Genomic DNA, 16224 nt, shown 5'->3' on the forward strand with positions numbered 1-16224 from the left:
AAGCACTATGTAAGCAACAGTTAAATCAAAATTGCTTTTTTTAAGTTGTGTTTTCCTGTTATGTTACAAAGTTACCTGGAAAAAAGTTGTGGTCTCCCCATTACTGATTTTTGTTTTGTTTTGATCCAACAGGAGTTAAAAAAAAAAACAAACAACACAACTAATTTAGCTTAGGTGCCCATAAAGTCTATGGATGAGGTGATAAATGAAAATTATACTAACATACATTTATAAATTTTTTGGAGAAACTTCCATGCATTTATAAAAGTTTCAGGAGGACAAGAGAGCATCCTACTAAAAAAGTAATGTTGTGTTTTCTTAATCATTGAAATGTGTTCATCTAGGAAAACACACCTTCCAATATGATTTTTCATATTCCTTAGAATGTTAAAAACATTCACGTCTTCATTTAACCATCCCTTTAATCTCAGTAAAAATACAACAACAGAACCACTTTTTCAATAACAAACAAGAAAAATAGCTAATGATACTATTTCGAATAATCTAGTAAGAAAATTATTATAAGTTCTATAAAACTTTTCTGTGCAAAAAAGTATGAAATGTAGACCAAAATATAATAAAAAGTAATCACAGAAGTTGTTTATTGTCTTCATGATATATATTAACCATTTAGAAGGAAAGGATTTTATATTTATCCAAAGAAAAATAGAGATTTTCTAAAACATATTTAGAATTTTCTTCTTAAAGTCCCCCTACTCACCTGATTTTCTTGTTTCCTCTTGGCCGTTCTGATTGGACAGACATGTAGCTTGTGCTGCTGAAACGAGAAGCACTACTAGTCCTGGAAACCGCAGATATATCACTTACGTCACTGTCCGAAGATTTAGTGGAAATATTATCTGCCCCTCTATGAGGATCCCATCCTGATCGATACTGTTAACACAGATTGACAAACACGCAGAAGTTGTCAGTATTACCACACAAAGCAATTATTCGCTTCTCCTATTTCAGCACTTTAATTGTCCACAGAGGATACTGCAAAACCCCACTCAGTTGCATATAAAACAAAAGTGAATGGCAATTATCCTAAAAGAAAAATTCAGTTTATATGAAACCCTTGTTTTCAGCAAAGTCAATTAGAGCATTTTCACCACACCCCAATGAAGGCCATTAAAACAGTTTCACAAGAGCAATGGCCTCAGGGAAGAACATTTAGGTAAAATCTGGGAAATAAATATTTGGCTTAATATTAGGAAGCAAATTTTTTAAAATTTTTGAATAAAATTTTTTTTAAAGCATGATGAAGTTGCCACTGTAACTTATGAAAACCAATTTTAGTAGCATAAATTTTCTCTTAAATCCATTATGCTTCAGTGAAAACCTAGAGGTAATACAAAATCTAATTATTAAAACACTAACTTTTTAAAGAAAGGCCAAGAGAAAAGAGAAAGTTTAATTTCTGAGTGGTTGCTGGAATTTTGATGAATCCTAGAAATGCTAGAAAAAGTCATTATTATTTATGATAATTCAAACTTCCTGAAATTGAAATAATCAGATGATTATCTGGCACAGCCAGGGTACAGGGTGTTCAAATATTCTGGTAAACTGAAAACCATCATAGAGGCTTTATGTTGATGACATATGGAATGTAAAAAAAGGATAGATTTTGAAGTCTTGAAAACCTGGAGTAAGGAAAACTATTACTAGCTGGGTAAACTTGAGCAAATTATTCCACCTTTAAGATCCTGTTTATAAAATAATAGGGAAAATAATATCTTCCTTGCAGCATTGTTTTGATCCTTGCAGCATTGTTTTGAAAATCAGAAATAATACATGCCTGGTATATGGCATAATATAAAATAATGCAGCCAGTATTATTACTGTACCATTACTACCTGATGGCTATTATTGGGCTAAGAGACTATCTGCTAATGGATTTTTCTTTGTTAATATCTACTTAAACATAATGGTAAAAATTCTTACCTGGTGAATTTCATAATGGAAATTTTTGAAACCATAGATAGTGGCAAATTTAACAAATCATTATAACGATGATTATCTTATGCAAAGCATTTACTGTGACTTGAATAATCATTACCTAATAAATAATCCTATATGAGTAACAATTCACTGAAAAAATTAGCTAGATAAAAATATTTTGGGTAAAGCAAGTTGAATGGCAATAGTGTATAGCATAAACATTAATTAGATCAATTCAAATGATCTGTTTCTCCCCCTCAACCCTCCTCATCTCTCCCAGTATTCTGTTAAATATTTTTGAGTTAATAACTGATCCATTTCTAAAGGTAAAATATAAGAATTGTTTCGAAGGTCCACAAAATGTTATAATCAAATCCTTTATCTGAAATACAAAAATTAGGTGAAATATGGCCTTTCTAAATCCACTCTAACTTTTGACTTTGTTGGAATTCTTGATTATAAAAAAATAGAGTAAAGTTCCTTAAAAAATCATTGCCTGTTTCCCAGGAAATATCTATGTAAATAGGACTATTATATTTGATTTTAAAAGAAATATTTATTCACAATGCATTTATTTAGAGAGCATTCAGTCCATGATATTGTTTTTTCAAACTGAAGTCATTTTAAAACAATGAAAAAAATTTACTTTAAATGACAACGTTTTCGTCATTGCCCAGAATAGCATTTCAATGGATGGATCCAACATTATCTATGTAAGCCAGTGTATTAAAAATAAATATATATACACACATCCACACACAAATAACCAGTATATACTGGCTAGCATAGATAATGCTGGATACACACATATACGGATTTTTTTCCATGAAATTTATTAAAAGTAAATTTGATCTCAAATGGAAGTATTTCATTTTCTTTATATATTTTTGAGATACTTCATATATATTAAAAATGGACAATAAGAAACTTTTCAATATTATTAAATTGTTCAATGGATACTATATTGTATTGGTGGAACTTTATCTTTCTTATTCTTTTTTTTTATCTTTCTTATTCTTATAATTTATAATTAAAAAAGAGGAGCATATTGCTATTATATCTTTAAAAAATAATTTATCATTGAATAGAAAAGCAATTTTTTTCTTTGTTTTTACTTATGGGATTATTATATTATCTAAATTCAAATGATAAGCCATACTTTTAACTCAAGAAGTACTAAGGGTAAATGTAATCATTAACAGCACATGCTCTGGAATGACACTGAATTACTGGTATGAATCCTGGTTACATAAATTATTAGTTCTGTGATCCTGGGCCAATTGCATTTATGAGTTTCAGTTTTTTATTTGTTAAAATATGGAGAACAATCATACCCAATTCCCAGGTTCACTGCAAGGATGAAATAAGATAATGCACATAATGCACTTTGCACAACATTGGACACCTAAGAAGTGTTTAATAAATGACAGATGATGACAAGGATGATGATTACATAGCAGCTGAATCCTGGCTTAGTATCAATTCCAGGAATATATTTACCAAAAGAAACATCAGGTAAAATACCCAACAGGAAGTTTATTATTTTAAAACTGCTCTAAACTACAATAAAAATATAATTATTTCTATGTATAAGAGATTCAGTTCAGAAAACATATTTATACAGCAAATGAAATAATAAACCAAATGTTCTGACTGACTCTTATGGTATGTCCTTAGGCCTTACCTTTCCCATTTGGCTGGGTCACTTATATCGCATCTCCTCACAGGGAACTGCTAATTCTCAATCTTAGTATATGAATCCTGACTGCTTATCTGACTTTTATATTTTAGTAGTTAGGATTCTGATTTTGCACATTCTAGCCTTTGTCTCCTTAGGTCATCAAGGCTTTTGATCCTGATGCTATGATTCATAGGTACAGACAGGCCAGCCAAAGGCTTGAGAATTTTTTTTCTTAAACACATATGGTATACACAGCACATATCTTTGGCTAAGACCTCTCAGATAATTTAGTTTGCTGAGCTAAAATTTTGGATAAGCAAAATTTAAAGAAAGATAATATTCCACATACTACAGTTTTATGCCTTTATATAATTTATCAGAAGCTACCTTTTGTTATAGGTGTGTGTCTATTCATATTTAATTTTCAAAACTTCTATTAGAATATAAGCTCTGAAAAGCCAGAATAATACCCTCCTTATCTTTGTAACTCTCTTAGCACCTAAGAGTCAAGATTTCATAAAGATTTCATTAATTTAAAATCTAAGGTTCAGTGTTTTTCACCAGTAAAATAAGGATAAATCTCATTTTAGGAGTTCTTGTGAGGGGTAAGAGAAATAACATACTCAAAATACCCAATAGCATGCTTAGCACACAGCAGTTGTTCACTTCCAGCACCTAAAGCAGCAGGTCTAAATGAAAAGACACTGAATGGATTAGTTTAAGCAAAGAAAGACTACAAATTAGCTAAGAGCTCTAGTTTGACGATGACTTTGCTGCCTCCACAAGGCTTGCATCAAGTGCATTTCTCTATTTTTAGCAACTGAGCATGTTTATCTTTGGGATATAGCTCAAGTTCCTATTACAAATAGGCACATGATAAACAGAATAAGAAATTTGGAAAGTAAGAAATAATAGAAAAAATGTATAAGTAAAACTTCAGAAGGACATATTTTGAATACATTTAGAACATAACATCTTATGTATACAATTCCCCAAATCACTCAAATCAAAGTAATAATTGACCTACCAGGGGAGTTTACTTTTAAAGTCATTCAATCTTTTTGCTTTTCAGAAAGTATGATAAATGAAAGTTATACAATTTATATAATTTAACAGTGAGACAGAAGCAGCCAAATTATTACACCAAGGTAATGAGTTACAACTGTGAATAAGTTCCTTTAGGAAATGGTTGGTATTGCTTTGGCACTATACAATAAATAATGTTTTAAATGATTAGCATGTATTAGTTTACAGCTGACAGATAAAAAATAGATGATGTGCTCATCATTATCTTTAATGGAACAAAAACAAAGAAGGTTTACTGCATAGGATTACAGGATCTCAGTTGAAAACTGTGCTGACTGGAGATCATTAAAGTCTTGGACTACAGTGAAGAAGCTTTTCCCGACAACATTTTGATGTTTTGTACAGTACTATTAAGTAGATCATAAACTAGAAAAATTTACAGGAAATTATTATTCTCCAGGATGTTCCAGACTCTAGAGTTCTTAAGTGGCCTGGAAAAGTTAATGTTCTCCCTATTTATCTAAATCAGTGGAAAGTAACAGAGTATCAGCAGAGCTCTACTGCAAGGAAAGTTATTATCAAATTTTTATAATAATGTTCCTGAGAAAAAAAATTCAAATTTCTAAGATAAAATTTTCATTTTCTCCAGTATATTCAAGTTATTAAATTAGTAATTTCCTTGTTTGATTTCTCTGTAGCATCTCAGCAACTCATGTCATTTGAGCTTTGTATACGAACTTCTATGAGAGCTCCTGAAGCATTGCTTGTCTTCAATTTATTGAATCTCACCATAAAACTATAATCTGTTGTCTAAAACTCTAGTCTGAGAATTGGTTATGGAAAAATAGTGGGAAACAAGAAAGTCCAAGCTTGAAGAAAAATGTTTTAGGCCATCAGGAAGTATTTGGAGGAATATTCATATCATATTCAGAGATAAAACATGAATAGGTCAAATGGTAGGGAAAAACTGGGGCAAACAAAATCTTTGAAAGAGAAGAGAGAAGCTGAAGTTCTGGGCAGGGCTCTTGATACTGGTTGGGGGATCTAGAGGACCCAAGAACAGAGTAAAGGAACTCTTGGCAGTGTGGTAAATTAAACAATCACAAGAGCAAGAAGATGCTCTTATTTGCATCACCTTATTTTCATTTCATGTAATAATTCAAACAGAGTGGATGCTGTCTTTTGTTAGTACCACACCTGTAGGTACTCTCTTTTTAAGGAACTATTTCCAGATGTTCTTTTCTCTGTCCAAAGTTCTTATCTCTAGCCAAAGTTCTTATCATTGTCTGATTTGAATGTTGCACTGTGCAAAAATCAGTCAATAGATCATTTTGTTTAGATAGGACTCCTAAAGAAGGTATGTATGATAAATCCTCTGCTTTGGAGGGAGAAGACAATGAGGAAGGGCCAGAGAAAACTGAGGAATAATTTAAAATTTAGCTTTGTAAACAGTATCCTGCAAATGAAATCCCAGCTAGAAAACTCTTAATTTCTTCCAAGAGAATTGATCATTGCGTTGAGTGTTCCTAAACTACTTAATTCATGCCTTTCTTATGCTTTTATCACGTCTCTTTCTCCGTGTCTCTGTCTCTTTCTTACTATCTATCTACCTTCTACCTATCATTTTTTCTTGCTAGATTATAAATTCCTTGAGGATAATTACTGTCATATTTATTTTAGTATTCCCATTATCTAGATCAGTAATGCCTAACTAGGAACTCAACAAATTTTTAATGAATAGAAGTGAGTGGAATGGTTGTTTTATCTGGGCTATATCCTGAGGTACTGTCTCCAGTCTAAAGTATCAAATTGGAGTATAAAGTGAAAAAGTCAAAGTGTTAGTTGTTCAGTCATGTCCGACTCTTTGCGTCCCCATGGACTGTAGCCCACCAGGCTCCTTTGTCCATGGGATTCTCCAGGCAAGAATACTGGAGTGAGTTGCTATTCCCTTCTCCAGGGGATCTTCCTGACCCAGGGATCAAACCCAAGTCTTCTGCATTGCAGGCAGATTCTTTACCATCTGAGCCACCAGGGAAGCCCAAGTCAGAGTATAAACTACTGTAATGAGAGCTGAATAGAGTTCAGGCAGTTAATCCTTTCATTCTCTGTAATGGGTATGGATAGGAAGTGATGTGCTGGTACATGTGTAACAATCAGCTATCCAAAAGGGAAAAATTCTGATTTACAGAGTTGGCTGATTTCTGAAGAACAAATACTCCCACTATGGCTGATTTCCCCAGGTGGCGCTAGTGGCTAAGAACCTGCCTGGTGATGCAGGAGACTTAAGAAACACGTGTTTGACCCCTGGGTCGGGAAGATCCCCTGGGGAAGGGCACGGCAACCCACTTCAGTATTCTTGCCTGGAGAATCCTATGGACAGAGGAGCCTGGAGGGCTACAGTCCATGGGGTCACAGAGTCAGACATGATTAAAGTGACTTAGCAGGCATGACTGATTTCAAGTTACCAACCAAGTGGTGACTGAATGAGAGGTTGGTGCATACCACCAGGGATGGGGGTTAGAAATAAATGCACTTTGGAGGACTCTCAAAGACATGTTAGGAGACAAGAAGTAAAGGGCAATAACATATCATATCTGCAAATTACTCATCTTGTGAAAGATGGAATAAGAATAGCTTAAGGTAAAGAAACAGTTTTGGACAGAGTAGCCATTAGCTTGGAGGCCAAGACTTACTAAAGAGCCACTACTCTTGGTCTGAAGGAACCTGAAAAGTTTCTCGGAGAATTTGTAGAGGAATAATTAACACTAGTAGTCATGATGACTTTCCCAAAGACTTGGCTCTGTGAGAATTCTGTATCGGTTAGGAATCAGTGTTTCCTCGAGAAACCTCATCCTGTATTTACTTTCACTGATTCCTCACAATTTTCAGAGATGGAAATGCTAGTTCTGCGATGAAATCCAGGTTTGGAAACCTTACGTGGCTGTAGAGCTTGTGCTTTTGCCTTTAACAGATGCATTAACCATTTTCTTTTTCAGGATCCGTAACCCTTCGCCCATTCTAACCTATTATTTATTAGAACTGTTCTCAAAAACAAACAGATGTCAAAAATATCCTAATTACCAGCCAGGAGTGTCTCTTTAGTTTTCTTTGTTTTTGATTTTGCTATTACATCCAATGCTGTTAAAGTCCAGTCCTCTCCCTTCCTGAAGCTTTTCCATAATGGCTTCTCAAATAATGTCACTCATGGCTTCTCCCCTTTCTCTCTATTCATTCTTAATATCTTTTGCTGGCTTCACTTTCTCTTACTTGATTTTAAATTACACTTTCCCAAAATGTCAATCTTTAGCCTTCTTTTCTTTTCACTGTATATATTCCCAAAGAATGATATAATCCATTATCTACTCATGTAACGATTAAAAATCTTTATCTTTTACCTTTCACTTCTCTCCCAGGCTTCAGACCTGTATTTCCAGATGCTAAAAGGACATTTCCCATATGTTGTTTTGTAGGTACATCAAATTCAATGTAGCCAAAACCAAATTTATTCCCTTTCACCCCTAACCAGCTTTTCTTGTATCTTTCATATTCCCTCCATTATTTAATGGGCTCAATAACCAACTAAAACCTAGAAATCTTGTGAGTTATCTTTGACTTTTCTTTTTCCAATATTCCCCATTCCAATAAATCAAGAAATACCAGTCATTTAATGTAAACGAATGTCTTGATATTTATCTACTTGGGGCTTATGAATGGATCCTTGTCTTTTTTTAAAATTTGCTTATTTTTAATTGGAGGATAATTGCTTTATAATGTTGAATTAGTTTCTGCCACTCGAATCAGCCAAGGTATACACATGCCTCCTCCCTCGCCTTGAACCTCCCTCCCACCTCCAGCTCCTCTAGGTTCTCACAGCACCAGGTTTGAGCTCCCTGCATCACACAGCAAATTCCTACTGGCTATCTATTTTACATATGGTAACGTATCTGCCCTCAGATTAGAAGCTTGTAAGATCTAGCTAGAATTAATAAATAATCATAAGGAAACTCTTCTTAGCCATCAGAATTTTTGATATCTGTCCTTTGTAAATACCTTTAAATATTACATGACTCATTATATAATTTTTTGGAGAATATTTATGTATTTTATCAGGACACAGGATGGAGATATTACAGATACTGTAATCTGTAACATCTCCAAAATTGTAACAGAAATAAGACATGAGAATGTAGCAGTAGGATAATGAATCTGGGAATCTGTAGCAGGAAGAAAAATTTTTTAAAAAGTAATGGATTGAAGATATGAAGCAGGGTTCCCTTTCAAATATTAATTAGGTCCTATCAGGGAGGGAAGTGGGAGACATAAATTGGGAAACTGGGATACACATATAAACACAACTATATAGAATATATAATTAATAGCCTATTGAATAATACAAGAAACTCTATTTAATACTCTGTAATGATCTATATGGGAACGGAATCTTTAAAAAAGTGTATATATATGTACATATAACTCACTCACTTTGCTACACAGCAGAAACTAACATAACACTGTAAATCAACTATAAAAGAAAAAAAAGTAAGTAATAAAGTAATTCAAGGTATTTGCATTTTAAGAGAATCAGACTAAGTAATAGCCTGAATAGTACTGAAAAACCTAAAAGGGCTTGATAATTGCCTTGACTCATCAAATTTAGGCATAGGGCAAATATAATTGCAATCTGTTGAAAATCTGGAAGAGGCCCACTACCCATATTTTTTTCTGTGAGAAGATAGCAAAGGATCATTTGGGTTTGGATGAAGATCATTTTGGATGCAGTCAACAATCAAACATGGGAAGGAATAACAATTATGTCTAGCTTAGACTATGCCAATAGCCTCTGACTGGGACCTCTTATCTTTAAACAAGGAATTAAATGGATCCTTTTCAAATCTGTCATAATTATACCATCAGAGTTATATGTAGAAAACACAAGTTTGTTCATATTTGTGACTTTTTCAAAAATCTTCAAAGACCATAATTGTAAAAGAGAACATCTAGATTTTTAACTGAGAGAATTAAAGCTCTCCACAATCTGGCCCCAGGCAATTTTTCCATTCTTACCTTCTAATATGTATCCCATTTTGTTTAATATTTCTATTCTAAAGAACTACTAGCTGTTTCTTAAACATAGCTTGTGCTCATATGCTTTTATGTTATAACTTTGCTTAAGGACATGTCTGTCTTCCACCTCATATATTATTCTGTAATGTATTCCCAGATTTCTTTAAGCCAAATGAATATTTCTCTTTTTATTCTTCTCTTGCATAGTTTACTTTTATTATATTACTTAATATAACCTATTTTGTATGAGTACTACCTATGTACATGTGTTTCCTTGATGTGATTATGAACTCTTAGGTGGGAAGGACTACCCCTGCCTGCCTTTGCCTTTGGAGCAGAAAATGGCAACCCACTCCAGTATTCTTGCCTGGAAAATCCCATGGACAGAGGAGCTTGGAGGGCTACAGTCCATGGGGTCACAAAGGGTCAGACACAACTGAGTGACAGAGTGCGCACACATGCCTCTGCCTTTTCACCCACCCTCTTTTTTTTGTTTCATCTTCTCTCTTCTGTTTTTCATTTTTTCCTCCCTTTTTCCCTTCCTTCCATTATTCCTTCCTCCTTCACTGGTCCTCCATTTTAAAAAAATTATTATTTACTTGTTTCTCTGATAATTTTTTTTTTAATGTTGCAAAACCAAAATTCAGACTTATAGCTGACCAGCTTCAGAAACACCCCAGGTATGCAGTTCAGTAACAGGAAAGAGAAAGTTACTAAATGTCCCTTGAGATCACAAAATATGTTCAGACATAAGAAAGAGGACTCACACAACCACACTTTAAGAAAAAAAAAAAACAAAGCCCAAGAAAGGTATTTGATATTGAAAACATACTTTTGGTTATTCACTCATCACTGATTCATTCAAAAAAATAACAATATTTTAAAGCTGAAAGTGACCTCAGAGAAGATGTAATGTACTTTCCTCATTTTATAGATGAGAAAATTTAGAGACCAAGAAGTTAAGTGAATTGACTAAGCTCATAAAACTGGTTAGTATTAGAATTTCTATTTTCATTAAAAAAAATTTTTGTGAACTACAATTTCACTACAAGGCAAGCATATTCAGAATCGAACCACTTAAAAAAATTCATACTGTTTTCTTCTGTAAGTATATACTTTAAAATAAAGATTTTCTTTTCTGAAATTTTGAAAACTATATAAAATGACATGTAAAACCAGAATACAAAGCCAGCATGGAAATACTACAACACTTATAATTTATGTACTTATAACTGTACTTGGATGAATTTTAAACAAGTAAAACTTTTAAAGAACAAAAAAATCACACAAACATATTTTATGTCATATTGAAATAACATCTTCACATTCCATTGAAAATTCAGATAGTTTTGGTTTTTTGGGGCAAAAACTGAAAATGGGCTTAAGAAATAACTTGTTCTTATGTGACTGGACCCTAAAGACTGTTAACCTTGAGGTGAATATGCCTAGTCATGGAAACGACCTGAAAAGGGCCAATCATAAAACCACAGACATTTTCTTTGTTAGTACAAAAGTTATATTAAACTGGTGGGTAATCTTCTATCCATCAGAATGGAGTTCAACTGTCAGGTTTTTTTATTACTCCCATCTCATCTGTTATAATAAATAATAAGAGTAGCTATCATTATGGGCATTCGCACATGCCAGGATGAATTCTGTATACTTTTACATATAATTTTTCTACCTCATAAAATTATCACCAGCCAAAAGTTCCTTCTCTCATATCAGTTACGTTCCAAGGTTAGCTACATTATTTTCAGACTGGAGTATTATTATATAATCTTCAAAACTGATGAAATGGAAATTATCAAAATTCCATGCTTAGGAAAATATTAGTAAATTAATTTTGCTAATAAATAATATCTGTAATCCTCACAACTGATGAAAAATTACAACTAATTTTTGTGCTCATGAAGAAAGTTTTTATATAATAAAGTTATAGATATGTTCAAATTATAATTAGCCAAATTAAACTGATATTAGAGATATGGAGGACTGCTGCCCTAGCTGACTGCCTTAATTGAGTAAACATTTTAAGTCTCACTTCAAACTTAGTTATAATTTATTTCATGTGAAGTATGAGATAAAAACATTACACACATAAATTTATTCTCTAAATCATAATTATTACACCATAAGTTATTTAAAAATTTCAATCATTTGTGAGAATACATTAAGTAAAGAGCCTGACACTGATCAGAGATTACTGAATCAATTAAGGAGACAACAGTAGACAAAGAAAGTGAAATATAAAAAATCTAGTTCAAATCTAATTTTGAAGATTAGGCTATGAGATTAAATGATTTGCTTAGTTAGTGAGGAAGTTGCCTAAAACCCATGTATTAGTACCTAATGATTTTTTTTCTAGGCAGCCTCCAAAGTACCTTGTATTTGTGTAGCACTTACAGATAACAAGGTTCCCTCAATTTGTACACAGGAAAAAGCTGGGTTGTGAAGAACTCTTGGGCAATTTACCCAAAGTCTTAGCGCATAACTAGTAGGATCAAAATTAGAACCCTAGTCTTCCGAATTTTTTTGAGTATTCTTTCTACTATGATTAACTCTAGACAGAAATCAATAATCATATATCCATTAGAAAATTTGTTTTTGACTCTTAGGTAAGAACCTACCCACACTCTCTCCAGAAATTTGTTTCTTGTCCCTACTTGTCCGTGGAGAGTCTACAAATAAATATCTGAATAAACTATATATCCATTCTCAAGAAGTGTATAGTTTAATAAAAAGGGCCGAAAAAAGCACCATATAAGACAGGATATATGTATTTTAGGAAGTGATAAATGCCATGGTTGGTTCATAAGGTTATATGTTTTCATATCTCTGTTGTTTTGAATATTCTTCTACTTGTAATTTTTATATGACTGTACTTAACCCTTTTAAAGTATATGAAATTTGAGTTGTAAAGAATGTTTTTGCCCTATTTATCACATTTCCCTTTTTCCTTATTTCCCTTATCCTCCTTGACTATATAAAGCAAGATCTCTCACCCCTTGGTGACCTGTATCTTTCATCCCTTGTATCCCCTGTAGGGCGTCCTTGTTGTTAGCAAGCCAGCAACCCTGGAGGTCTTATGAAAGCAAAGGTGAATGCATAAATTTCTATTTTTGCTGAAGGTAAAAGAAAAATGTTTCCCTCTTGTGTTCTTTGGAAATATACTGAGAGAAATTATGCTCTTGGCAACAGCAGCTATTGTCCACAGGTTGACCCTTTTACCAGCAAGTAGCCAGATGCAATTTATTTAAAATTCTTTCTATATTTACTAAAAAAGGGAGAAATAAATTACAATTCCTTCTGTAATCTTGCAGTGTTCTTTAACACATAAGTTGGTTCTACTCATCTCAAATGACTTCTTCATAATTTAAAAAAAAAAAATCTATTTTATATTTCCTGACCTGACATGTGGTTTCCCTGGCCTGACATGTGATTTTACAGTAGGGGGTAGCAATTCACAAATAAAATGCAAAGAAAGAGGACATATATTTGAATGTCTGCCTCAGAAAACATTTAAAATTTAAATGTGGTCTTATAACTAAGGAAAATAATTTTTAAAATGAACTTGCAAACAGAGTATTTCATATCCTAGGATGTGAGAAGGTAGTTGGAAAAACAGAGAACAGTGAACACAATTTTAAGAAATCAAAAAGTCTGAAACAAAAATAGCTATAGTTTGTTGCCTAAAAATCCATGTTTATGTTACAATAAAATATGCTTTCATAATGCATTAAGGTAGTAAACTAAATATTATTAACTACTTTGTAGAGATCTATCGTAACTAAACTGTGTATCCTCAAAATTCATATGCTGTAGTGCTAACTTCTAGTATCTCAGAATGTGACTGTTTTGGAGATAAAACCTTTAAAGAAGTGATTAAGGTAAAATGAAGTCACACTGGTAGGCCTTAATCCAATATGACTGAAACACAGACACAACGGAGGGATGGCCATATGAGGACATAGCAAGAGGGTGGTCATCCCCAAGCCAAAGAGAAATATCTTGAAAGAAATCAAACCTGCCAGTACTTTAGTCTTGGACTTCCAGTCTCCAGACTGTGAGAAAATTAATTTCTGTTGTCTAGGCAACTGTGACATTTTATTATGGTAGCCCTAGCAAATTAATATAAACATAAAGAAAAAAGAAACTTAAAGTTATAAACTTTTACATTCAAAGATTATTCACAGACAAAAATACAAAATTTCTAAAATTCTACTATTAAATTTTTAACTGTAGGTCTGTTACATAAAGTGAGGTATACTGGTACCCGTGAGATGAGGAAGAAATAAATAGTTGTTACTTCCATCAGCTAAAATATGGAGGAGAGAAATTTTCCTTTGGCTCAGGGCTTTCAGGATGTATATGTATAGACATGTATACAGAATCAAATTATCTGTAAATGTAATTTTATCTCTCTATTAAGTACATTCCAGCTGGCTAAAGAGGAAACATGACAAGAATAATAATCTGAGGCAGATCAAAAGTTAACTAACCTGATAAGAATGAGAGAACCCAAATCACTTTTTATACTTTTTAGATTATCATTAATTTTTACAGTTTTCCTTCCTTCTCACTCCCATATTTTTTAGGATAACTTTAAAGATATACTAATCTATATGTAGTATATTGTTAATGGCAACAAATATAGACATGGTAAGAGCAAGGTATCTGTTGAAAATGATTTCTCTTTTTCTCTTCCTTCCCCATCACCATCATCATCATCATCCCACCATCATCATACTATAGCTAATATTTCCTTTTTCCTTATGGCTTCCCTTGTGGCTCAGCTGGTAAAGAATCCACCTATAATGCAGGAGACTTGGGTTCTACCCCTGGGTTGGGAAGATCCCCTGGAGAAGGGAAAGGCTTAAGAGTTATACATACAGATTTAATCTTGAAAACAATCCTTTGAGGTAGGTATTATTATTAGCACCCTGTGCTAATTTTACTAAAGAGCATGAAGTTAACTTATTACAAGGTTATGCAGAAATGAGCACAACAATAGAGAAAATTGACAAAAGTAGAATAGACATTTAGAGAAATGGTATGTTTTAGTGAAGAAATCCAGGTCTAGCCACTGGCATTCTCCATGACATCTTCATCAGTAAGTGATAAGATTTCTTGGCCTAGCTTGGGATGGAAACTTTAAGTAGGTGATCTTAATTCTGACTTTTAAAAAAATTAAACCATTTTGCTGGACATCTGGCTAGACTAAGCCTAGCAGTTGTTTTTTTTTAATGTGAATCCTACTTCCGTTTATAAAATGGTTGTACAGCTTAGTCTAAGAAAGGATACTTCATTACTTCATGTAAGACACCTTAACCTATTCCGTGAGAACCTCACAGAGTAGAGATTGGGTTACTAAAATCACTCCTAATTATAATTCTCTTGCTCTATGTATCAGATGATTCCATCTAATGCTGGTACAATGGTGTCTGTTTCAAGCAAATATCAGGTTCTCTGGGTAGCTTAAGAATCAGTGATGCAGCAGCTCTTCTTCCAGTGGGCACCCTGCCCAGATCAATTATACTATTGTTAGGCAGTGTTGTGTGCTACCAGAAACTCAACTTTTCTGTTTATCCAAAAAGAAAATTTCCCTATCATTTTATTTTAATCACTGCTATAAAATTATACCATTCATTTCTTCACCTTCAATAAATATATGTATTTTCATATATCATCTTAGGGGTTTGTACAAGGCTACCTAATCTACATTTTAAAATTTACTTTTTATAAATTTGGTTTTTCAGTTTTCAGATCCATTTATGTCACTGCTGTTACAGAGTATTTCTTTTAAAATATCTATAGCCATATTTCACCCATTAATCAACTTTCCAAGAACCAGCCAGGCTCATACAAAGTCAACCTTGATAACATCATTTCTGAATTTCAGTAATTTAGTATGTAATTTCTCATCATATGTTATGTTCCGTGCTCTTTTTATCAATATATCCTTTGAAGATTCATAAATTATTTCTCCTTAAATTTGATTTTTTGGGGGGATCTCTGCTGCTTTAATCTATTTGAGAATAAAGGGAACATTCAATGATATGAGTTACACTAAAATCCTTTTCATTAGTTCAATTATTTCTTTACCACTTCCTTTTGACATTATCATATTCACTTCTGGTGTCTATGAAACATTTGTTGTTATTATAAAATAATAATAACAAATATCTTTACCATTTATTAAGCAGTTTACTAAAAGCTAAACCATATATATATATATATATATATACATTATCTTACTTCCTCCTAATCATCAACATATAAAATAGTTAAGAAATAGATCTCAAAGCCTATTTAATAAAGAAACTGAGAAGAGGTTAAGCTACCCAAAGTTACCCAGGTGGAGTTTGCTTAACTCCAGGCTGGGTTCTCATCTTGTACTCTGACCTCATTTTGATAGTAGAGTCTTGAAGTGCTCCTGACCCACAAACAACAAACATACAAGAAGCACATATATGCCGCTCCTTTCCAGCTCCTACCTATCTCCCCTCTTC

General features: G+C 33.0%; 1 protein-coding gene across 6 annotated transcripts in view; it reads right to left on the reverse strand.

The window, feature by feature from the left end:
• RIMS2 (regulating synaptic membrane exocytosis 2) overlaps positions 1–16224 on the reverse strand; it is a 599507-nt gene that overhangs the window by 137207 nt on the left and 446076 nt on the right. For all 6 annotated transcript variants that reach the window (XM_061123619.1, XM_061123620.1, XM_061123618.1 and 3 more), the window contains one exon: positions 722–894. In XM_061123619.1, coding sequence (XP_060979602.1) covers positions 722–894 — 173 coding nt within the window. The remainder of the gene's footprint in view (positions 1–721; positions 895–16224) is intronic.

This window comes from Dama dama, chromosome 21 (genome assembly GCF_033118175.1).
Source record: "Dama dama isolate Ldn47 chromosome 21, ASM3311817v1, whole genome shotgun sequence".
NCBI lineage: Eukaryota > Metazoa > Chordata > Mammalia > Artiodactyla > Cervidae > Dama > Dama dama.